General features: G+C 54.1%; 1 protein-coding gene across 1 annotated transcript in view; it reads right to left on the reverse strand.

Annotated features, from left to right (window-relative positions):
* LOC131208024 (protein dachsous) overlaps positions 1-24376 on the reverse strand; it is a 48104-nt gene extending 23728 nt beyond the window's left edge. Inside the window, exon 1 of the mRNA XM_058200667.1 lies at positions 22538-24376. Within this exon, the coding sequence (XP_058056650.1) occupies positions 22538-24376 (1839 nt within the window). The remainder of the gene's footprint in view (positions 1-22537) is intronic.
* Positions 24377-25457: the final 1081 nt, after the last annotated feature.

The raw sequence follows: 25457 nt of genomic DNA on the forward strand, positions 1-25457 counted from the left end.
GACAAGCGTTCCTACACGTCGATCGCTCGCTTCGACCCATTTTATCGACCGGAATCGACTTGACGCGGAATTAGACCGCGGGGTTTTCGCCGGGGATCCTTATGCGCCTCGTTCGAAAAACGAATCGAGGATGTGCGGCGCCTCCGAGGACATCTTTATCACCGACCTGATCGACCGGCAAAGATGGCGTCTGACCACCATGTTGTTTTCGCACAACGACCCCCCTGTTGCTGTCTCTTTTTGTCGCCGATCCTCAGAATTGTGCTGCGTGCTGCGGTGAAATATTTAATATTTCCTCGCACAGCAATTAATGATCCCGCAGTGCATATGATTGGCGCTCTCGTCATCCGGCCGTGTGGCCGTGATGATGATGTCGTGTCGCGTTGTGGCACCCGGACGCCAGCCGGTTAATAAAAGGGGAGTGTGCAATGGGAACAGGGAGAGAAAAACAAAACGACGCAAGAACTGTGCGAGTGAGCGGAGGGCGAAACAATAGTAGTAGTGGCCGCCACCGTTTCACCACCCATCCTTTCGGGCAAGATGGCGGTATCAAAAGCCGCACCATTATCATCTCCCCGTTTTTTTGCGGTGGCTCCCTGGCAAAAATCAACCCCTTCCCCCACGTTGCCGGCCGCTAAGTATATACCCGGGGAGAAGTTCCCGGGCTTGAATGGGGAGGCTATGCTCGGCAAGGTACTAGCCAGGGCCTGGGCCTGGGCCTTATATGCATTTGGGTATGTTCTTTCGCCACCCATCTCTCGAGTGTCGAGCATTCTTTCCGATCGGCCGAACCTCCCTCTCTCTCTCGCACGCTGTTATCTTTTCTCCTTTCTCTTGCCGTAATCTCTCTCTCTCTCCCTGTCTCTGGGTAATTTGCCAGGCCAGACGCAGAAATGGTGAAAATGATGTTGGCTACTGATAATCAACTCCGGCTCCGGGGGTCAAACTCATCTTGCGCGGCCGTGCCGCACCTAGTCGCTGGGGCCGGTGCCCCGGTGGAGGAAAAATAATCCCCGAATTTAATATAGCCCCCCCTCCTCCCCGTCCCTCGCGCTCCCGTGACCGGCAACTTTCCCAGCTACCGTGGGTCCGACCGACCGTCAAGATCGGCACTTTTTTGTTTTTTGGCGATCACCGAAGTGAATTATATGTTGTACGCCGCCATATTGGCGGCGTTCGTCATGGTTTGCCGGAGATTGCACGAAAACGGAAGAAATTGCACCACGCCACACACAATTCCACGTGCAGAAAACCCATCAGAACGCGCGCGCAGCCTTCGAACGGAACGAAAGAGACTCTCCCTCGCTCGCTTCTCCTCAACGGGGACGGACGGGGCGCATTATCAAGAAGCATTTCACGCAGGACACTCCTCACTGCGCGGAAAGCACAAAAAAGGCGGAAAACGAAAATGGAAAAAGCCATCAAGCCGCGCCAATGCTGCGTCGTCGTTCGTCGTCGTCGTCGCCATTGCGATCGCCAGTGCCGGTGCGGTGGGCCAATTGCAGTTGCACTGCAATGCACCACCGCGGACGACGAGGTACTTATGAGCCGGCCGCGGCCGTACGGTGCGATCGAAGCCGAGGCAACGCTCGCTCGCGAGCACAGCAAGTGGCAAATAATTCTTCATCATTATAAACTTTTAATATTATACTTTATTGGATGGATAATCGATAAAAACAAAAAGGAAATGGTGTGTGCTGTGCCGGGCTCGGCCCGAGGTCGGCCGGTAATGGGTCGGCCCCCAGGAGCCTGCCCATCAGCCTGCCGCGGTGAGCCGCGTTTTAGGGCCCGGCCCCGCTGCCTCGAGAGTATCGGAGGGTAAAAATATTAATTTTATGATAACATGTTGCCCCCCCCCCACCGCCAAAGATCCTGCTTCTGCGCCCGATCGCCCCGTAATGAGTGCGATCATGACGATGAGTACGGTGCGGAATTCGAATTTCCTAGAAGATTACGGAACGGACCGCCGGATTCTTCCTCCCGGCTCTCGGCTCGTCGCCACCGCGTCCAATTTGTGCGTTGATCGCGTTCGCGCAACCTCCTTCCGTGTGATCGGCACAGCGCAGTCGATCAGTCGCTGGGCCGGGCCCTCATTGCCCACATAAAGGTAAACATTAGTACGGTGGGCCCCCCACCCACCATCGACCGAATCATTAATGGCCGGCGGTTGATGCGCAGCCAGCAGCCGACGCAGCAACTAGGTGGCGAGGGTCTTTAGGCAGATCAACTTCCTATCCGTTTGGGGCGGAATGGGCGTTGCGTAGCGCCGAGCAATCGCCCCCGTTAGGGCTGATAAGATGCCATGATACGATCGCCAACTGAAAGCCAATTCCGATCCGGAATTGTTTGAACCGCCCCGTGGCCACCGAGTCCGCCGCCACCCTTTCGTTCTACTTCGTGATGCACGAAGTCACGATCGCCTCACAGTGTGTGGGGCAGGCGTGGAAGCAAAATGGACAGCACATCTGCCAGCAGCAGCAGCAACCAGGTTCCCGTAGGGTCTATTTTTATGTCCAGCAAATGTGGCCAATGCAGTTGGCAGCGTTTCAATTATTAGTCAGCACCCGGATTGCGATCGGATCGATTTTCTTACCCACGGAGGACCTGAACCCTCCACCTGGAGGTCCGAATTTCGCGATTCCGGGATCGGAGAATGTGATTAAAATTTTAAGCTAAACCTGCTACAACTTGTGCTGCTTACGCTGGCCACAGTTTCTTCGACCAACCAACAGAGAATTGATTTAAAGCATAACTTTTGGTGAAAAACAATAGAGTGTCGATGAGAACAATGGGAACACTGTGTGGGCTGCAGCGTAGGCAAGAGACAAACGGAATCGAACGAGATTCTCTTCTTTCGTGCCCGTCCAGTTCCTCTGTTCTTCGCCGTGGAAATGTTGGCCAGCGCTGCTGCTGCTTCAAAGTAATTTCAGAGCATGTCGCTCGTTGCGGAGCGGGGCTCCCCCACTCGGCCTCAAGCCGCGCGGAACCGGAAAACTAATCTACCGGTGGAGTCGGAAAGCAGCAGCAAAGTGGTGCACGGACGGTGCTCGAAATAATCATGAGAGCGTCATGATTGCGCTTGACAAGCAATGAAAATTGTTAATGAAATCGACTCTGCCACGGCCAGGTCGGGGCAACCATCTTCCTCGTCGTCGTCGTCGCCGGGTGTTGAGTGGCCGCGGCAGAACGATGGACGTGGAGGAAGCAAACCGAAAAAGAAAAAACATTCCGATGGATTATTTTCGCCATAATGACACGCTTTCGGCAACGCGGCAAAGGTACCTCCGCTAGCCGGCCAAGAACGATCGAACGGTGGTGGGGCTTTGGTGGGGCTAAAATTATCGAAAGATTTTTTAACACTTATGTGAGAATTGTGAAATTATGGGGTTGTCGAATGGCCATCGCAATAAAGTCGTCAGCCGGGCGGGGTTAAGGGCTGACTTGCAAGACCGGGGGCCTCGGATCCTCTCTGTGTGGCAGATCCGCGGGAACGACTGCGATCGATAATCGCTAGGTTTGGGAACGGCCGCAGTTCATAGTCGTTCATAGTATATCCGCTGGGGTGACGCACCACATCCCGCGGGCCGCCCGGGATTCCATTAGCGCGGATCGTGCGTCCCAGTGCCCCGCGCGGCTAGCTGCGTTCTGCTTCGTAATCCCGTACTTTTGTCGATATTAATTAACCGAAAGAAGGAAACAATTTTCTTAATACCTGTCCAAAATTACGTACCGTTCTTTTCGCCCAGCCCAAACGGGCCACAGAGAGAGAGAGAGAGAGAGAGCAGGAGAACGAGAGTGTAACGATGACGGTTTTGTGCTGGAAGTTGCTTCCTTTTTTCGGCCAGTGTCCGGGAGAGTTTCGGAACCGTTGTGGGAACTTCTGAAAGTTGTGTAGCGCGCGTTCCGGTCCGTCCCCAAAATGCGGTTCAGTACGGCCTTTCAATGGTACAGTGCCGTGCAATCTTTCATCGTGCTGGCCGCTCTCTGGGTGGTGTAATTATATCCGAGGCGAATGAAGGGGCTCAGGGTTTGCGTCGATATCTATATGGCACGATTTATCCGTTATGTTGATTGTTTTCCTTAAACCAACCGGAAAGCGCTTAAAAACACATTGTTTCTCCGTGATGTTATTAAAAAATAATGCACTTAGAAAGGGTTGACAACTGACAGTAGATCAAAGTAAACAAAGCGAGAAACTACAAAACGATGTCGTGACTCAAATCAGAAAACATCAAAATTGTTGCTCAAAAAGAATTTCGATGGATTTTTCGTGTAAGTAAAAAGTGTCTGAGACGGGGTTACATTCAACAATAATATGAGATTGTAAATTCATCTTTTAATCGACCGATCGGCTCATTGTATTCGTACCGATGTTAACGATGTATTATTCCTTTAACGGTGTTTCATGAACACAATAAAGAGGTAAGATTCGGCATTTGGGAAACGGAAAACGAGAAAAAAAACAGCTAAATAATCTGTCGCCATTTGTGATGCTCCTTTTTAATGTCATTTAATGACGCCCGGGAAGTAGCTTCAGTTTTATCCAGAAAAAAGGTAGCCTCACTTCCAGACAAACGGTTAGGAACGGAGAGGAGAACAAATAAACACATAAAATTTTTTAATTGGTAGCACATTCAACTCCAGGGCCTGTGGCCTAGCCTGGGTATCTCATACGTAATCCCCGCCCTAATCCAGCAAGGACCGAGCATACGTCAATGGACCCGGCCAGCGTCCGTGGCCAATAACTTCCACGTAAATCCACCCAAACTGTGGTCCCTGGCCTCGGCGGGAACATGCCCAACTACATCAACTGCTCCAGGCTCCCAGCTGCCTTTCGGGTCGAGTCGAGTTTTATGAGTGAGTCGGCTTGTTTTATTCAAATTAATTAATTGACATTGTTTTGTAGCTTGTAATGGCCGCTGTCGCCTGCCCGTGCTGTTACCCCGGTTACCGCTTCCAAAGCGGCTAGTCCCCCACTGACAATATTAAACGTCAGCCATTTTGATGCTCCCGCGTCCAAGCCGTAGCTGTCGTACGATCAACTCGTCGATCTCCTACACAACGTCGATCCGCGTTTAATAAAGATTTCCAGAAGGTACTGTGAGAAAGCGGGCTCCCAACAACGGTCGGTCCGTAATGGCGGGGACATTGCCAAAAAGAAAACTGAGTCCCCCCCCAGGAAGAGACTACTCTGCCCTCTGCTCGATTTTCGGTGGAGGATATCTTTGCCATCAGCAGCACAGCGCTTTGTGTTCGCTGGGAGGCGATTGCGATCGCTCCGAAAAGGAAGTCAGTCTATCACCCGTGTAGCGCGAGGGGGGGTGGCCAGGGCCAGGCACATGAAACACATGGACGCGGGGTATTTCGAAATCAGTCATGCCGAAATCTGGACCTGCGCTGGACGGAGCGGGCGTTTGTTTCTTTCGGCGATCCATCCTCCATTTTGACCTTATCCCTTGGCAGGCCGGAGTCGGAGGCCCGTCTTTGGGCCTTTCGAGCGAGCTTCGGGTTTATTTGGCCGCATTCCGACTTTATTGTGAAGCGGCTTCCGTACGCCGCGGTGCACTAAAAAAGGATATAAAACGCGCCCCCTCTCTCTCTCACAAACACGAGCTCTGCGCCCTGCGGCGTACCCGCAAGACGAACCGCGAGCCAACGAATTCGCTTTGTGGCGGCACTCTAAGAAACGCCGCGAACGGAAGTCGGTCGGTTTATTTGATTCCTCGATTGTCTCAATCCGCTCGATCCATGTCCTTTGTGAGGCGCTTAATTGTCTCATGTTGGAGCACGGCCACACGTTTGGGCAGTTTGGCGGGCCACATATTTGAATTTCTCCATTCGTGGCGTTCCGTGTCTGGTTCGAAGATTGAAGAAGTTGCCGAGGATTTCGAGTTCGCCTTGATGCGTTCGTTGCTTTCAGTTTTCATACTTAGTTCGAGTTAGATTCCCCGACGGTTGTAGCTACTGTACCGTAGCTTGGGATTTTAATTGAGGCATAATCGTGCCCCGCGTAGTAATTAATCCAGAACTAGAAAACGAGAGAGAGAGAGAGAGAGCGCACAAAGAAAGAGTCCACCCTCAGCAGCCATTTATTGGTAGGCGATTCGAAACTGCCGCCTCCGAAACACATTTCTGGAGCCCCCAATCCCAATAGCGGTGCCCTCGAAGTGGCCACTGGTCTCGCCCGAGTGTCAAACCGACCACAATCGGGCACAATTGAAGAACGGAACGGGGTAATGAAAAGGTTTTCATCAAAATTTTCTCCTTTTTCCTCCAACCGCCGGTTGGCCATTTACGATCCCCGGGGCGGGCGTTAATCTCTCCATCGCTACCGCTACGGGAACGGCGGGCGGACCGCTGAGTGTTATGTGGGAAAAGCCATCCCACGATGGCGCCCCCAGAAAAGGTTAACCTTCCGAGACAAAGCCTGGCCAGGCTGGTCAGGTCCGGGGGCCACCTTTTGTCGGTAGCGAAATGAGAAACGGGCACGTCGCTCTGTGCCCGTGCGATGGCACCGACTAATTGTGACGATCGTCTTCGCGACGATCGAGGTTGCCTTTCTTCTTTCGAGCCATCCCCTGAAACGGTCACTTTGGGCCACCGGCCACAAAAAGCTAGGGGTTTGAAATTTATTGATATTCGCTCCGGACATGTCCGGGCAGAAGAAATGCCTGGCGTATGTCGGTCCTACAATATCCGCTTCGTGTAACCTGTCCGCGTGTTGCTCCGTTTTGGCAGGCATCCCCGGCATCCTAGGCCCCCCGGCGTTCCGTCCCTTGGGGAACGTTTGGTCTCTTTGTTGCGCCGTTGTGGGGTTACTTTCTCTCTTTCTCTTTCTACAGGACCTCCGCACCGCCGGAAAGTTCCCCCGATCGTCGGTTCTCGGCGCAACATGTGGTCAGCAGCGAAATATTAGAAAGCGAACGAAACTCACCCGCCGCACAGCATACATTATCATGGATCAGATAATTAACGTGCCAAGGTGCAAAAGGCGCGCGCGCGCGCGCTCTATTGGTTACGATCCACGATCGTCCGGCCCGAGGGTTGTTATAGAAATGTCTCGGCCAAAGCGTACCTCTCGTGGAGCTGTTAAGTGATCGTAACGACCTCACGACAACACCGCCGTATCCGTATGGGTCACAATTATCGATGGGCCGCAAAATGTGTGTTCACGAGAAAGAGAGAGAGAGATTATGTTTCGTGGTTTGGGGCGAAAGTTTACAAGGACCGGGCGATCGTCGGGGATGCATTTGGGGAACATGTACGAAAGCGCCATCGCCGGGCCAGAGTTCTCCGGCGCGGGGCCAATATTGAAGTCACGTCAACACATCCGCGAATAATCCGGCCCCGGTTGATCGTGGCTTAAAGCCCGTTCGGCATGCCTGTATTTGGCCGCGAGAGCTTTACCCCTCGGCTGCTGGCCACTAGCGGATGGCTATTCCCATTAATGGCTAAGCGAAAGCGAAAACTATGTGTGTGTCGTAATCATATTAACATAAACCGGAATAAATCAGTTATCCTGCTACGGCCGAAAGATCGGCGGACACTCGGTGGCGGCGGCGCCGGCACGCGATCAAGCGCGAGGAGGATGCAAATACGACCAAACCGGTTGCCCGGCGGGATTGGGAGATTGCAACATTTCCTACGGCCCAACAAGAGCCGAATGGCCAACTGTGGCCGGCCACTTGGCATAGGAAATGGTGAAAAAATCGCGCACATACACGCGGGGTAATAGAAGATGGTGAACTCCGTGGCCCGGCGCTGGGCCTAAACGATGACAAACTTAACTTTCTACTGTGGGACTCTGGGACTCCTTGACTTGCAGCACTTGCCAGGGGGCTGCCGACTTGCCACATTCGGACGCCTTTTTGGCAGTTAGAAAGTGATCATTATTTACAACTACTCCGGCCCTGGAGCTTTCGGTAGCCACTGCGGGGTCGCCACTGCGCAATTGCGAAACCCTGGATGCCTGGGCGCGCGCTCCGTTCTTCGGCTTCGTTTGCCTGCCGTTGGGGGGGCTCAGTCACTTAAAATTCACACCAATCATGTAACCGAAAGCGTCAACGAACTCGATACGACTTCCGAGAGGCATACTCGAGAGGCTCCCTCGGGGACATGCTTTGCGGCACAGGAAAACGATAGGTAATGGTAATGGTCTTACTCAGTGAGGCGATATGTTGGAGCGAAAACTATGCACATCAAAGGGAAGAGCATACCTGTGGAAGAGAAGGTTGTACAAAAATTATTAAAATGATAAGTTGATGATAAGATAAGTTATGAGTTTTGTTATGTATCCGACGGGAAGCGGCAAAGGAAGCCGATCGGATACCTCACCGGGAAGCCCGATACCGTGAAACGCCGGATCATCGAGAAATTAAATGAGGTGTGACGATTGAAAGTCTTCTAATAAAACCAGACTAACGTTCAGCCTGTCATGTCTAGACCTTCAGCAAGTTGCTCACGATTTTAGCCTATCATAGTTGACACTGACTCATTGACACTGACAGTACGAAATCGACTGTCGATTCTGCAGCAACAGCAATCGCAAAGTAAGGTTCGTTTGGAATAGAAAAACAAACCAAAAATCCCAATAAACCAGAAAGAATTGGGCGCTCTTTAATGGAACGTAATTTCATCCACCGTTGAAAGTTGACCTGTTTCTACGACACCACGCCACCGCCACGATTTATGGTCGACTCCTTCTTTCTCTATCATCGAAGTCACTCGTAGTAGGCCTAGCGGTTGGTCCCCGCGCATTGCGGCGAGCGTAAAATGAGCAGGAATTTTGAACAGAAAACATATATTTCTCACGCAATTTCAATCTCTCTCTCTCTCTCTTCGCGGAAATTCCGCTGGCCATCTGACGCGAGAAGGTTCGACTAGCTAGTTGTAGTATCTATCGAAGCGAAACTAAGAAGCAGCAAAAACCCTGAAATGGTTCTCATCAAACGGTTCGCCCCCAAAAACACTTCGACACTTCCGCACCACACATCATGGGTATCATCATCGGCGGACCCAGTGTGCGATGTGCTATTTCCAGAAAAGAAACTAATTTCTCATCCATTCGCTCTGTCCCTCGTCCGGACACGTGTTGCCCGCCGAGTGCGTCGTTTTTGCGCAAATTTCCTGAATTTTCTTTTACTTGTTGCTGCTTCCAGCAGAAGATCATCGGGCGTGCTGGGAGCGGAACGATCACCCGAAAAACCACGACCACGCGAAGCGCCTGTCTAGCGCAGGGTCCGCCGGCCGCTCGGCGATGATTTATTACCTCGTCCACACACGTATACACTGCGCGCGCCCAGCTTTGATTTGGTTCGGATCCCGGGAAATTACCCTTCCGTCCCGAGGGTCAGTAATTTACAGTTATTACCAACACGTTGCCCCGCTCCAGCCGGGCGCGGGGTGAACCGGCGCGCGCGATGCTGGAACAAATTAAACCGAAATTATCTCCAGCCCTCCCACCCACAGGTTAAAGGGTTATTTGGCATGGCCTTCCGGTGTGAGCCGCTTGACAGCCGCGGCCCTAGCATCGGCTTCGGCGTCGGCTACATTCCCCAAACGACGGTGGATCGGAGGGAGGCCAGCAGCCAACGGGGATCGCTTGATGAACCATTTTCGTGCCATCGATCGCTTGGCTTGGCCGAGTGATTGGAGGTGGAAATGATCGGGACATTGACGTCAGCCGATCGACCGACGGATGGGCAAAGTCGGCCAAACTTTGCAGCGATGCGATTCGGAGCGAAGTTCCGTGAACTTGACCGCCAGATTGTCAAGGTTGACACAATTTCCCCATAAACCGATCGCGTAGCGGCTTAGGCTGGCCTTAGCAGGCAAGTGCTTGACCGGGGTGGACACGCTCTGCGCGAAAGTGGCGCAAAAGTGGGAGGCGTACTGGGGGAAATTACAATCGGCTGCGTCTCCGATATCGTGGGCCGACCCGAAAGCCTTCATCACGACGTGACGACAAACGACCACGACGCTCGGGGAGGCTTCTTAATGGAGAAATATCATTTCGTGCGAAGCGGGAAAATATCATCACCGCGGGAGAGCGTGGAGAGCGGGCGGGGTGTGATGTGGCAATAGCAAAGGCCCCGGAGGAAAACCCCACACCAAGAGGCGTAACGAAGCGATGTGAACGAGCGTGGCAGAGCGAAATGCCGTCCGCCTTCTCGGCCGCCGGGGCCTTCATCACCTCACGGCACGACCCCAGGAGGAAGGCGCGCAGATGGACACACATATGGTCGGCCGATCGGTAGTCGGCCCCGAAGCACGCAAGGAACTCCAGGACAAAAAGCCGGGTCTGGGCCCCAACCAGACGGACGGACTGTCAAAATTGCCTGCCGGACCAAAGGGAGCCGGGCTCTGGCTGTATCGCTCTGTTTCGCTCGTTCGTTCGTGGCAAAAAAAGGAGAAACCGAAAAACCAGAAGGAAAACGGCCAACTAAAGAGCGGCGGGGGGGGAGGGGAGGGTAGCCGATGGCACGCAATGGCGTATCAAAACAGAATTTGATGATTACTTGACGATTGTCAAATTATATACATGCGGAAATCATACGCGAGATTTCGATCGCTATCGCCATCGCTTTTCTTCGCCTTAATGCTGCTGCCTTTTTATGCTGCGATCGCCGTTGCTACCGCTGCCGCTGCCGATCGCCGCGGGCAGGCCATTCCCCACCATTCCATTACACACGTCCCGCGGGCCAGCGGGCTGACGATCGGATTGCGATCGGGTGGAGCCCGGATGCTGCGTGGACAACCGCTGGTTTCGCTCCTCGGGTGTATTATAAACAGTGCTTTAATGAGTCATTTCGATTTCGATAGCAGCAGCCGATATGCTGCTGCTGCTTTATTATAATTATTTTTATTGGTTACTTGAGTTTTGGGTGTATGTTTTCGTGCCTTTTCCGTGCCAGGACCCTTACGGCTGCGGACGGGTGCGCAAAACAAAGGGCCGCGCGAGGGCCCCCGAGGCCTTGATTACGCAAACCCCGGCAACCCCGCCTGTGCGCTGCACCGATGTGCGGTGGCGTGGATTGAACGATGCCCCGGGAACGATTAACACATACTCAACGCATCGGACACGAGGATAATCCCCCGGGACGCGCAAGCCGAATCAGCACTCGAACTCGAAAATATTTGCCCTTCAATTACCGCGGACAATGTGGGGTCGTGGATTTTCTTGTTCGCTTCTTTCTTCGTGCCAGTCGCTGCCAACAATTTGAAGGATTTTTCGCCCTTCGCGTGTGTGCATTGTCGCATTGTCAACGATAAATTCAGATTCAGATTTAAAGTTTAAAGTTTAAAATGGTCGCAACACGAGACGGACGATCGATCTCGTTGCTCGTTGGACATTCTTGTGCCAATCGTTTTCTCGGAAACTTTTACTTGAACTTTGAAGGCTTTGAAGAGGTCCTCATCGCATATTCGTTATGCTGCAACAGAAATTCGTCCCATCTGGGCGAGTTAAGGAAACTTTGCGGGTTGGTCTCGTCGTCTGCCTGGCTAGGCATCCACGCTGTTTTGGATCGAATCCATGGCTCAGATGCGTATGCTAGTAATGGGATTATAAAGGTTGGGATGATAAATCTCTAGACAACTTCATCCTTTCGGTCACCTATCAGTAGCCACCAATGTGCAATGTTTCCTGAGCCTGTAAGTATCCTTCTCACCAGCCAGCTAGCACGGACTGCTTCGACGGAAAGGACAGCCTCCGATCGGAAATGGTTATTGTCTTCCGGTGGCCCCGCATCGAGACGGACTGGACGGGTGCACCTTGATCTGCATGCCAAATGACGGGGAATCGAATTGAAATTCACCTTTTTTTTCGCGTTCCTCTGCTCGCTGTATGCAAATACCGAATCGTATAGCATGAAATGTATCTCCTCCGGTTGGTGAGGCCGCTTAAATTCCCAACGCATATCAAAGGCAATGGCAAAAGGCCGATTGAAATCTGACGACTTTTCAAACGACGACCAGCGGAACAAAAAACCCGCGCCAAGCTAAACTGCCCTGTAACCGATCCTGGGCGGGCCGGGTTTTGTTTTGGTTTTTTTCCCCCCCCACATCTTCTCCTTAACCCCAATTGGGCCGATTTTCGGTGCGTCTGTTTTAGGTTGCCCGTTTCTGCTTCACCTGTCCCGTGTTGCAACGGGCTGCTGCACCGACCGACCGACCGGCCGGGTCGGGTCCCGGATCCGCGTCCGATTGTTTGCCAAACAGATAATGGCGAAAACGGCGAAATAAATAAAGCAAGGCGCGGCCAGAAAAACGGGGCGCACTATTCGTACTTTGGCGAATACCAAGCGAACACCAATCAACTTTCGGAAAATATGTACACCCTGGTGGATGGCGACTCCCGCCGGGCTTGACCGACGGGGGCTGCCCCACCATTAGGGGTGGGGAGGGGGGGGGGGGGAGGTGTATTCAAATTTTTCCCCGACCGACCGGCTGCCACAACAAGTAAATAAATTATCGTCAGGCGGCGGTGGCGGCGGCGACCGAACGATCGTTACGTCTGCTGAAATGTGTCGCTACACGCCGCGGCTGACGGAACCGGGATCGGGCGCGCAAAAACCGGAGGTCCTTTTGCGGTCGCCCGGGTGCGCCCGCCCGATTTTCTCGGAACCGGCAACGCGATTTCCTCGCGAGGACGACGACTTTGAATAGGGCCGAGCCCGTGAATGTCCCGTGTCCGTCGCCGCACGAAAGAAGGTCCCGAGAAGATTTCGGCCGTTTTCGGCGGCATTGTCCGCCAACTTGACGAGCGTGTGATTTGATCGGTTTTCGTTTGCATCCATCCGCTTAATCATCCCGGGCTGGGGCTGAGGCTCGTCGGACAAAACCGTTCACCGACCGACCGCGCATTATCTGCCACGTCTAATCTCGCCCGTCCTCCCCGCCCGAAATCCGGAGCACACAAAAACCCGAACGGCCCACATCCCATTCTTTCGTGCTCCGTGTACTTTCGGTGAATTCATCTTCCGCGCACCGCAATTTACGTTTAATTGGACTCTCGGCCGACTCTTCGAAAGCTGCTGCCCCTCCGCCGGTCGTCCGGTAACCAAATCCTTGTCCTTGCGTTGATTTTTTGCGTCCTTTTTTTCGGGTCCATTTCCCTGGGAAAATGCAGAACCGGCAGCTCGGAGCTTCCGAGATTGTGGACGGTAGATAAACAGGGCCAGCAAAAGTCCGCCTGAAAGAGCCTGGCCCTCGCCGGTGGGTTCGTTTGCATGTCAATCGTCACGTCAACGCCGAGGCCACAAAATGGTGGACCCCAACGAGAAATGCATCATTGTTTGCGCGCCCAAGGACCCCCCTCCCCCCATCGGTTTCGTGTCTGGGAATGGCACGAAGCAAACAATCCACACGATCGATCCGGTTGAAGGTTTTGACGCACGCTGAACTATCTCGTCCCCGGAGTCCGCAGGAACCGTATCGATTACTCTCGTCCGCGCTGCGGCCGTGGGGCCACAGTTTTGCGCGTGTCGGGCTGTCGACCACAAATTGTCAAGTCAGTCGATCGATCGATCCAACGATCTCGCGCGGGCTATCGATTTATCCGTCGACCGTCAGCGCGGGCATCAAATCCCGGAGATGATGGATAAATTATTATAAATTTATCTCCCGGATGCATCGGCCCCGTCGGTCTCGGTTCGCCGCCTGCCATGGCCTAGGTTCCTGCGCCATGGGGTTTAGAATCGAACGGATCGTCCGTCCGATCGTCGATCGCGGTGCATGCGCGACCGATGACGTGTCCGATGCCGTCCAGACGTTCTTCCTCACCGGGACCGGGACCGGGGTGGCGGCGTCTCTAGAAACGATTTTTTTCCTTGCGTCGGCACGTCAACTATTTTATAAACAGAGCCCGGACACGGCACGGAACCGATTGACATCGTTGTCGCCTCGATCACCTTGCGCAAGGATCTCTCGGTCGCGGCCCCGCGTTGTTATGTCACTTAAAGGCCACATTTATGTGCTTGTCGCTCCGAGCCCTCCGTTGCACCGTGGCATCCTGCGGCCAGGGTTTCGCTTCTCCGCCGAGAAAATCCTAATCTACATTCTCGCCTTCCTTCTCACTCGGGCTTGCGCTCTCTCTCTCTCTCGCTTTCGCGGCTAGCCGAGGGATAAGCCGGAGCATCGGGGTGTCGCTTTGGGAGTCCGCAGTTCCCGGCGGTGCGCCTCCTCGATCACTCGATTGCAATCGCGAGGCAGTCGCAGCGGTGCCGTTTCGATTCGAACCAGGAATTGGCGGCCCTGGAGCCGGGCTAGACACACGCCGCCCCGCCAGCCCGGTAACCAGTCGGAGCCAAGAGCCACCCAACGCCGCGACCGCTTTTCCCAGCCCGGGCCCAGCGGGGCCGCCAATACCAACCGGTTTCACCCAACCCGACCCTGCAGCCGGCATCGCTTCGCTCAATTAAAATCCCACCCAGCCTTGTCGTCGTCGTCGTCGTCGTCGTTGTCATTGTCGTCTTCCTTCTCCGCAGTGTCCTCTCGCCTGTGTGAGCTTGTTTCGCTGCTTCTTTCGGCCGTCGTTTTTGCACAACGACGACTTCGCCTTCACCGTCTTCGTGGCTTCACTCTTCTTCCGCTTCTTCCCGAAGGGGAGGCAAGATCAAAATCGGATCGTCTTAAAACTGCTCCCCTTTACCGGCCGCAGGACGAAGGACGGGGAGACGAGGCGGCTGCCTTCCCGGCCGCCGCCACCACCGGCCCGCGGACAACATTGTCGCTGAAATGTACCGATACCAAAATATGTCATCGAGAGCTGTCATTCAAACGAATATGGCGGAGGACGACCCCTCCTCGGCTGCATGCGGCTATGATATGGTATAATAAATGAAATGCTATCGCTCGCCCCGTTCGACCCCTCGGCCGCTCCGCTCCGCTACGGACGGATGGGTTTCACTGAACTTGCCCCGGGTTCCGGCTCACCGGCTGGCCCCGTAGACTACCTTCCATATTCGTACGTCCGCCGGCGGCGGCGGCGACGGCGGCATACACGGCGCGTTGTAGGATTCGTTGTTTTTGCCACGCACCTTGTTTTCTACGGGCGCTCAGACTACGCACCTCAACGTTGAGCTCATCGTCGCGTAATCGAATGGTAATTTCGGACCTCAAATCCTCGGCCAACGGCCAGTTGGCCTCTGCAGTTACTCTAATCCAATGGTCATTTGCGAACTGCACCGGATCGCGTATCAAGTTGACACTGGCGCGATCCTGAGTCATTTATATCCGAGGCACGTTATCGACTTTATTTTTTTCTGGCCTTATGAATAACTTGTATTCGAAGAGTCCACGCTTAAGCTTCAGCTTAACTTCTTTTGGAAGCGTTCATTCAATATGGCCATAGATGAATTTCAGTGGCACGAGAAAACAGGTTAAATTGAAGCTTAAAGTTTTCACTTTTTCACACCAAATTCCTCCGTTTGGTTGGTATGAAAGCAACGAGACCAAATTTTGTTCATAGATAGTAATTTGAACTTGATTTTTGTATATGTTTTTATATTCAAAATACAGAATTAAGGGTAGGAAACTTAAAGTGAAGATTGCGGACTGTTTCTCAGCTTGTAGGTAAGCAAAAACCTCGAAATATTGTAAACTAATCGATGAAGATGATAAATGAAATGAAATAATCGAAGCGAAGGTCGTGTTCGTCGTATTTAAGCTCGTTGGCGTAAGAAATCAACGCCAAAACGAATTGATGAGCTAATAGATAATATCTTCATCACAATCCGTGTTCAATCTGACAATTATATTCTACAAAAACTAAAATCAGAAGGTTCCTTCCTTTCATCTAATTCGACATAGTCCATAGAATGCAGGCAAATCTGACCTTGTTTTCAAAAAAGAAAATAAAATCTAACTAAGGCCACTTTAAAAAAGAGTGCAAAGAGCAGTAAAACGTCCTCTATAGTGCAGCAATAGCAACAGAATAGTGCAGCAATCCACAAGGCAAGGACTTATGCATGCAGTCGGGGACGTTAAGGTTTTGAACTATTCACATCGTTCTCCAAACCAGCCAACCATTGAGCGGCCTTTTATGAACCTTGGAGGATCTGAAAAGACTCCACTGAATTTAAAATAATTAGCTGAACTGATCAAAACTTTATGGGCAAGAAAAAACCTGAGAACGGACCGCCGGGCAAAACCACCAACCAAATATCGCAGCTCTTACATAGTGTTTTTGAGTGATTTTTGATTGACTGAAGGAAGTTTTTCATCTTCGTATTTCACTCAATCTTTTGCTGTCTTGAACTTCACTTCTTTTCGCTAGGTTTTGTTAGGCAAGAAAATGAAGATATTCCGGCCGTATTTCGAGGATGATGACAAGTTTTCCCCTTGGCGAGTTGGCACAAGAAGTTTTCCACAAATGCCATGTCGGGGAAACAATTCCATAATACAGTGCCACGTTGCACCAACGCACCCTATTTGATTCGCTTGATAAGCTGAACTTGAATGAACGAACGCAGTTTGGTTAAAAGTACAAACATTGATGGAAGTCTATTTCGTTCACCAATGACGGTTTCGGGAAGCAAAATAAAGCGAGTGAGCGACGGCGATGGATGCTTAGATGGATTTCTTCCAATGCAGAAGACGGAGCCGGTGATTGTGAAAGGAGGCATCGAAGGAGGCTTTGGGGTCGTGGGGTCGGGTGCCCCACAAAACACGGCGCGCCTGTGCGCCGAAAATGTGTGCCTGGTTTGGGAGTGCACGGCCTGGGGACGGGGCACAAAGTACAACCCCGTGCCATGTAGTGCAACCCCCCTGGCCACGCTGCCCGACCTAGCCGCGGTGCAGTCGCGGAGCGTACGATTGTTCGGCGTCGGCGCGCGGAGGCGGAGTGGCCCCGGAACGAGAACAACACGAACATCCTCTCGAACTACATGCACCGGGGCCCCGTTTTCCGATGCGCGGTGATCGATGGCCTAGAAATATCCTGCTGGGGGCGTCTACATCGAGAGACGCCGCCGCGACGTGTAGCGGCGGGCGCTCAAAATTGGACGTGTGGGCAACAAAGTACCCGGGCCCCGCCGGGTGCCGGTGCAAGTGCCCCGGCCACGGCCTAAACCTGGAGGAAGTTTTGAGGTCCAAAACACGCCGCCACTCGCACCGAACATTAGAACCCCACGAACACCGACCGACCAAGCGAAAGAGGGAGCGCGGGAAGCGCGGAGCGGTTCCCGGCGGCAAGAATCGGAATGCGAGGTGTCGGTGAGGGGGGGGATGGATGCCTGTGTGTGATGCCGGAACGACGGAAGATTGGTTGGGCAATTTTCACCTTTCAAATCGAGGCATCGAAAAAGGTATGATAATCGCCAACCGGCCACTCAGCACCCAGCGTCGCGCACTAGCCTCGGACCTGGATCGCGTAGACCGCCGCCGCCGCCGCCGCCGTCGTCCGCTCCCGGGATCCGGAAACATAAAAGTGTCCACCTTTTCACCGATGCCCGTCAATCCAGTCTCTCGGGGTCCCGCGTCCTGTCCCGGCCTGCTTCCAAAAATTGTCGAACCGCCATCGTCCGACTCGGGCCGTCCGCTCGAAACGGATGACGAAAAGGAAAAGTCAAGCATCATTAGCCCGAACAGTTTTACTGCCACTCCGGCTCCGGCTCCGGCTCCGGCTCCGGATCTCGCTCGCTCGCTCGCTGGCGCGCGGGTTCGTCGCTTGCCGTCGAATCGAAGTTGTGTGTTTTTCGTATTTTATTTTAACTTACCGTTTTTTTGCCATTCAATTTCGTTTCGTTCTTACGTTTGCCAGCCCCACGCCTTGCCGCGCCGTGGATTCGGAATTGGGAATTGCGCGAAACAAACGGACCTCCCTCCGCACCCGTCCCATCCCTTGCCAGTTCCCGCTTCCGTCCCCGATGGCCCGGGATGGTATCAATCTAGAAAGACTCACGGAGCGCGAAAGAGGATCCGCAAAAATCAGAAACAAAAGCAGGAGCAGCGCAAATCAAAAGGAGCACAAAAATTGGCTCACCGGCGAACACAGACACACGCGCAGAGAACAGGACTAAATAAATCGGTCCAGCACGATCTTGTGGCAGCGCAGCCCTTTCGTTTTGGGATTTTTTTTTTGTTGAGCGCCTTCCTTCAAGTGGACGTTAGGCACATCCTTTTCAGTTCCTTTCCCATCGCACACCCGGAGGGGAGGTGGGGGACTCGGGCTGGACACTGCGGGGCTGTTTTGGTGACATTCGAGCCGAGCCGCTCGCGATAGACGGAAGACCGTCGCAGGAGTCGCCGCGACGCGAGGTGTGATTATGCATGAAGAATATGCAGACACGTGAAGGCATGCGAGCGACGGGCAGTTCGAGTTTCCTGTGACAGGCACCTCCCCCCCCCCCCCCGCCGCCGCGCCACCCCTCGTCTCGTCTCTCGTGTGAAACAGATTAACTGTTTCTGGGTATTTTTTCAATTGAAAATTGTTCGTTTGCGCTCCGCTTCCCTCCGCGGCCTTCGCTTGATTGCCCGCCCGGCGACTCCGCCCGGGCAATTGGCTTAACGAAGTCGCACGCGGAGCGACGTGAGCGACTTTTTTGTCCCTCTGACCCCCGGTCTCGATATGTGATCGGCGTGGCCGGCCCTCGGCCCTCGGCGCAGTGGTCGTTAGTAAGTCGTTAAAAATGCGCCGGTGACTACTGCGCGCGCCGATCGACTCCAGCCTCCAGCGGCGACGCTGTTGGATAGGCCTCGTCTAGTAAGCTGCGAAGTGCGTCAAGTGTAATGTGGTAAGCAGAACGCACTAAAATTAGCTCGCTCGATTGTAGAGGATCGGCAAGTGAGTCCTGCTGGAAAAAGATCCATCCTGTTGAAGCTGATGCTGGTTTGCCTGAGGTTTGTGGTCCATTGTCCGTCTTCATAATTCGCAATCTCAATGGGTTGTACTGACAGTGCAAATGTAGTCGATTGTAAATGTAAAAGGAACAGCTTTCTTTGATTGTCGTGGTTTAGTCCATCATGGGGTCCTGTCAAACGGACCCAACTGTCAATTTTTGGTTCAACTTCCTCATACATTACATTTTCGAGAAGCTTCTCCGTGGCCACCTCTTACAGTCAATGGATGAGTAAGGAGCCGAAACGAAGAGTGTGTTGAATACTATAAATGTGTTGCATAGAGGATAATAAGGAATAATTAATATTAGATGCCTTTAGTGATCCATATCTTGTGAAGTATTGATCGTACAGTTTCAAGTTCAGGCTCGTTGTAAAGCTAATACTTTACACTTAAAAAAATGCTTCATTTTTGTTTGTTTATTCTATACGTTTGTGACTTGCAGGGTGTTAATTCGAAGAGAAGAAAAAGTGCAAACGATCGTGATCAAAGCGTGGTGATGCAGCCAAAACGGTGACCAAACCAGGACTAACGGCCAGCAAGGTTCTACTGGATATATGGTGGAGCTTGAAAGCAATCGTTTACTATGAGTTAATTCCGTGTTACCAAACACTACATTCAGACCTCAACAACTGCACCGTTCGAAGCTAGCGATTGACCAGGAACGGCCAGAATCGGCCAACGGAAGAGGTGTTGTGTTACATCAGGACAACGAAATGTTACGCACGTCGTTAGTGAAGTCCGCCAGAAAGTCCGGGATTTTGTTTGGAAAGTTTTAATGCATCCACTGGTATAGTTTGGACCTTGCACCAAACGATTGACAACTTTTTCGCATATTAAAAAAATCCTGAATGATGAGAAACTGAAACTACGAAAGTATTATGAAAAAAGATTGTTAGAGTTTGTCGCTTATAACGATCAAGACTTTTATGAGACAGGCTTCTTCAAGTGAAACCTTTAAAAAGGCAACACATTTTGCAGAAAACGGTGCATATTTGACGCACTATTCGGACAATTCGAAGCATCGTAAATAATGTTTTGAAATTCACGCAAAGAACGTCGGAGAAACTTTTTAGCCAGCCTTATGCAAGGATGAAGGCATAGATGTAGAAAAAAAGAAATATTTTTTGGAATTGTAAGAAAATTCCGAATATTTTCTGGCCACAGTAGATCAATTTTTAACAACTTTAGCCACAATATTGACAATCCTGCTTCACCTTTACAATTCAAACACGAGTCGAGAGGGACTGTTCTCCAGGTTGACTCTAGGAATGTCGTACGTCGACTAAGCAACTAACCCTTCACCAGTCTGGTGGAGACCCCATGCAAATGGGCTGCCGTTTCGGTTCCCCAACACGCGGCTTGATTCGTGGACTAGCAGCGCACGGGCTGCATGCGCAATAGAGACTCAGACGTCCAGTAGCAGCAGCCGCATCGCAGCGTTTTCGGCAGCGGCCGCCCGTTTTGTAGCGGCCACACGGTTTCCCTGTCACGCTTCCGACCAATTTCGTTCCCAATCGCTTTTGTGCGAAGCGCACGGAGCACACAAAATTGAAATATGTAGGAGCAGCCAGCCAGCCAGCAGCCCCCATTCTGCATTCTCATAAAACGCGAAACGCACGGGGACGACGCTCGGCGGAGAGCAGGAAAAAATGTGAACAACAATTCAAAAGCCCACAAAAGAATGGAAGAAAGAGCAGCGCGGAGGCCCTGGCAGGCGGCGCGCAGGGAAGAAGCGCCCAAGAGGACGCAAGAAGGGAACGATCCCGCGGGAGAGCACGCGGCGGCGGCGGCGGCGGCGGCAGTGTTGTCAGTGACCCTGGCGTAGAGAGGGGCGTAGACCCGGGGGAGCGGGCCGGGCGGGCCACCAGGCGGGCGGGTGGGGCGCGCGCGCAAGAAACGTGCGGCAGCGCAAGAACGCGAACGCGCAACGCGCGACGAGCGCAAGAGGCAGAGCGAATTATTGAAAGAAATAACGTGTTACACGTTTTCTTCGGGGTTTTGTTATAAAAGGTAATTTTTCCTGTATCGGGGTCGGAATCCTCCACAGGTATGCCGCCGCCGCCGCCGCCCCGTCCGATCGGAGAGGGATGCCGGAGCACCGCACCTCCCCCCCGGGGACCGGAGAAAACCGAAGACGAGAGCAAAAAAGAAATGAACATCCAACGAAGAGAGAGAGAGAATGAGAGCGAGACAGTACGAACGGGTGAAACAGAAAAGGGCGAAAAAGGGAGAGATAAAAATAGAAAGAGGACAGAGCAGCGACAGAGAGAGAGAGAGAGAGAGAGAGAGAGAGAACTACTTAAAAGCTCCGAAAGGGGGAAGCATCACCAATACAGACGCGCACCGCGGCGAAAGCGGCCAAAGAGCGGCGCAACAAGAAATGCCAACACACACCGGGATCCAGGGTGGGTCAGGCAACGGGACGGGGCATGAACAGGAGCGGGGTCAACCCGTGTACGCGAGCGCTCGCGCGCGCGCGCGCGCTCCACTCGGTTCACGTGTTGGTGGTGATCGTAACAGATTGAGTGAAACCGAGCCCCCGCGGGGGACAACGAGGGTGCTGACGGGTGCGGGGGGGGAGGGGAATGCCGCGGACCGGGGGTCGTGCGGAGTGCTAACGATCTCGTGTCTCGCGAGGTGGCCACGGGAGTAGAATTTTTCCCGGTGCCGGACCGTGCAAACGCAAGTGTGAAGGGAATGTTCCGAAGAGAGCCGATGAATAACTGCGCTTCTGGGTCGGGAAAGGGGGAGAGAGAGGGAGAGAAGGAGAGAGGGAGAGAGGGAGCGAATGAGAGACGTGAGAGCGAGAGAGAGAAAGAAAGAAAGAGTGGAGAAAAACGGGTTCCTCTCTTTGACGCCGCGCAAGTCACTGGCTCCAGCTTCGAGCCACGATCGGACCTGGGGGTCGCCGTGGAATGGTTTCGCACTCACTGGTGGTAGTGTGGCCGGCCCGAAGGATCGGACGATGGGCTGGTGCTGGTGGGGGGGCTGCCCGTGTCCTCGCACCACCCCCCGCCCAGTCCCCGTCCAGAAGAAAATCCGTATCCGAACACCGGAGACTCACCTGCGAGCGCGCGCTACATACACACTCTCACCGAGCGCTGACCGGGCAGACAGACCGAAAGAGACAGAGAGAGAGAGGTCAATCGTCGCCCTCTCTCGCTCTCCCGATTTATTCTCTTTCTCCACCCCTTTTCCGTCTCTTTCCGTTTCAAGTCTAGTTTCCCGGGCCAAGGGATCTTCTAAGTCCGTGCGAGCTTCGTGGGTCCAGCTTGACGGAGGCCCTCGGAGGCCCACGAAGCCCCTCGGAGATGCTATCGGGGGCCCCCCGCGCCATAAGCGGTGGTGGTGCGCCACACAAATTAACGCGATAAAAACCAATCCATCAACCATCCGGGCGCGAGGCTTCGGGGCTGGAGCATTATGCTCGAGTCGAATCGATTGATGTGACGTGAAAAGTACCCCCCCCCCCCCCGCGCGTGCTTTTCACCCGCGGGCCCCTAAGGGTTGACAAACGGCCTGCTCGGCCGGTCGGTCGGTCGCAAACCCACAGCCCGGGGCGCACTGCGGCAGGATACTCGCAAACCCAACGCGGCAACCGGTAGCTGGGGCCGAGCACCCAGCCCGTCATTATCGGATGAGGGGGGGGGGGCCCGGGGGGGGGGTGGTTGGGGGGTTGCAGATTCTGGCACTCACCTTGAGAATGCAGCGGCCCTTGGACTCGTTCTCGGCGACGGACACGTTGTAGAAGCTCTGGTCGAAGATCGGCTCGTTGTCGTTCACGTCGTGGATGGTGACGAGCACGGTGCCGGTGGAGGAGAGCGGTGGCCGGCCGTTGTCCTGGGCGAGGACGATCAGCCGCGGCACCGGGTCGGTCTCGCAGTCGATGTGGGCCCGGGTCGTGATCAGGCCCGAGTGGCCATCGATCTGGAACCAGTGCGAGTGCGTGTCGGGCGTGTCCAGGAGCGAGTAGACGATGGCCGAGTTGTTGCCCTCGTCCCGGTCGATCGCGGTCACCTGCACGACGGAGGTGCCCGGGTCGGCCACCTCCATCACGTTCGCGTGGTACGCGTCCCGCTCGAACTCGGGCGCGTTGTCGTTGATGTCGGTGACTGTGAGGAAGATGTCCTTGGCCGCGTGCAGCGGCGGGTTGCCGGTGTCCGTCGCGATCACGCTCAGCGTGTAATTCGGTTTGATCTCGCGATCCAGAGGCAGCGACACGATCACCAGGTAGATGATGTTATCCCGTGTGGTCAACCCGAAGTGTCCCTCACCGCCCGACAGCGTTACGTTCACGTTCGAGTACTCGGTCCGCGAGTCCGGATCGTTGACGGAGATCCGAGCCACGAACTCGCCCGGTTGAGCCGACTCCGAGATCTTCGGTGTCGCGTCATCGCTCAGGAAGATCACGTTGATGATCGGCTGGTTGTCGTTCACGTCCGTCACGCGGATCGATACGAACGCGGTCGTTTCGAGCGGTTGGGCTCCCCGATCCTTCGCCACCACGACCAGCTCGTGCAGTTCGCGCGTCTCGAAGTCGAGCGGCTTGTTGACGGAGATCAGTCCGGTGGCTGGGTCGATCCGGAACATCTGCTCCTTGTCGCTCTGCCGCCGGTTAATCGCGTACTCCACCAGCCCGTTCTCACCGGCGTCCTGATCCGTGGCGTACACCTGCAGCACGGTCGTGCCGAGCGTCGCGTTCTCGGGCACCGTCGCAAAGTACCGACTCTGATTGAAGATCGGTTGATTGTCGTTCACGTCCTGGATCGTGATGTTCACGGTCATGAGCCCACGCAGCGGTGGGCTGCCCCCGTCCAGCGCTTCCACCAGCAGGCTGTACGCCGGGGTCGTCTCCCGATCGAGGAACCCGTTGATCTGCAGGTCCAGGTACAGGACCCCGTCCCGTTCGCGGTGCGATGACAACCGGAACGCATTGTTCACGTTCCCCGACACGATGCTGTAGCGCTGGGTGTTGTATCGCCCCAGGTCGGTGTCCCGGGCCGGATTGAGTGTCCGCTTGACGTCCCGAGGTGTGTTCTCCGGGAACTCGATGTTCATGAGCGGTGTCGGGAAGGTGGGCGCGTTATCGTTCTCGTCCAGGACGCGTACCACAACGCGTACGTTCTCACCGCTCAGAGGGATGGCCACGAGCGAGTAGGACGAGCGGTTCTCCCGATCCAGTGGCACCTTCGTCCGGATCTCGCCCGTCGTATGGTCGATCGCCAGATCCGTGTCGACGGCACTGCCCGGCACCGGCACGATCAGATACGGGGGACCACTGTCCACCGCCACGTCGTCCGCCGCCTGCAGGAACTCGCCGATGAAGCCGATGTGGTGGCCGACCGGCACTCCCTCCGATACCTCCAGCTCGCGCACGTGCTCCGCCGAGGCCCAGCCGGGACCGGGGCCTCCTCCGCCGCTGTCCCCGCTGAAGGCACATATCATCAGTAACAGCCACAGGAGCGACATCTTGCGGTGCCGATTGCTGCAGCTGCCGTACTGTCTCCGTCCGTTGCTACCGTTCGTCGGTGCCATCCCGTTGGGGGCCCCGGTGTGGGGGGGGTGGGTAGGGGTCCCGCGCTGCACTGGGCACGTGGGGCGCACTCCTACGGGGCGCGAAACCGGCGCCTCTCGTCGCTCGTCGCCGGTGGAAGCTCTTCGCCTTGAGACAAAGTCGCGCCAGACTTTGGGCCAGTAAGCATCACCGCGAGTCGAGCCGCACGTTACGATGGGACACTACTACACCGTCGCTGGCCGGCTGGTCCATGGTCCACTCTCAAAGCCCGCGATAATACCTGGGAAGGGAAACAGGAAAGCAAAACGGTATCGGTAAGTTCTAAATTCAAAGTTTCAAGAAATCGCTTATCACTAATTTAGTACAACGTTCCGACAGAGAAGGATCGACCGCTGGAAACGTCACACTCGATTGCTTGACGTTTGGAAAGTCACCGCATTCGAGCAGGGATTTTAGTACACGTTTTAGTACACGTTTTAGTACAAGTTTTAGTACAACATGGAAATGATCCACTTTCCATCAGCTGATGGTTTTGAATTGCAGTTTTCAACGCTGCAATTTGCTCACTGGAAAGTCGCAAGGTCAATCGCATCGCAAACCCATTGAGAATGACTAATCCATCAATTGTTCCCCAGCCGTTTCGTGTTGGGAGGCTTGGGCCCGATCAATGGGGGGATCCGGAGGGCTAAGACAATCCCCTCGACAAGCCCCGTGATTTACATACGTAAATCGCCAATCATTGCGATCACCATCATCATCATCATCATCGCCATAACGACCGTCTCTATCGTCCGCTTCTCTATATTAGCACACATTAGCCACCGGGTGGCGGGTGGCCCGACAACCGTGCCCGATCGAGAAGCGATCGAGAGGCCGGGTGTTTCTATGTTTCTGTTTTCTTTTCGCCGTCGCCGGCTCTCGATGCCCGCACAACATTGCAGTGGCTGTGTCGTCCCCGGATCGGTGCCTCGAAATCTTCTCTCACAATCGCCCCCAAGAGGCTGGCCGGGGGACACACACCGTCGCGGGCGGACGGCACCGGAATGGAATGCTAAGCAGGAATATAATTTAAATTTATTCATATTTTAAAGGGTGTTTATG

This window comes from Anopheles bellator, chromosome 2 (genome assembly GCF_943735745.2).
Source record: "Anopheles bellator chromosome 2, idAnoBellAS_SP24_06.2, whole genome shotgun sequence".
NCBI lineage: Eukaryota > Metazoa > Arthropoda > Insecta > Diptera > Culicidae > Anopheles > Anopheles bellator.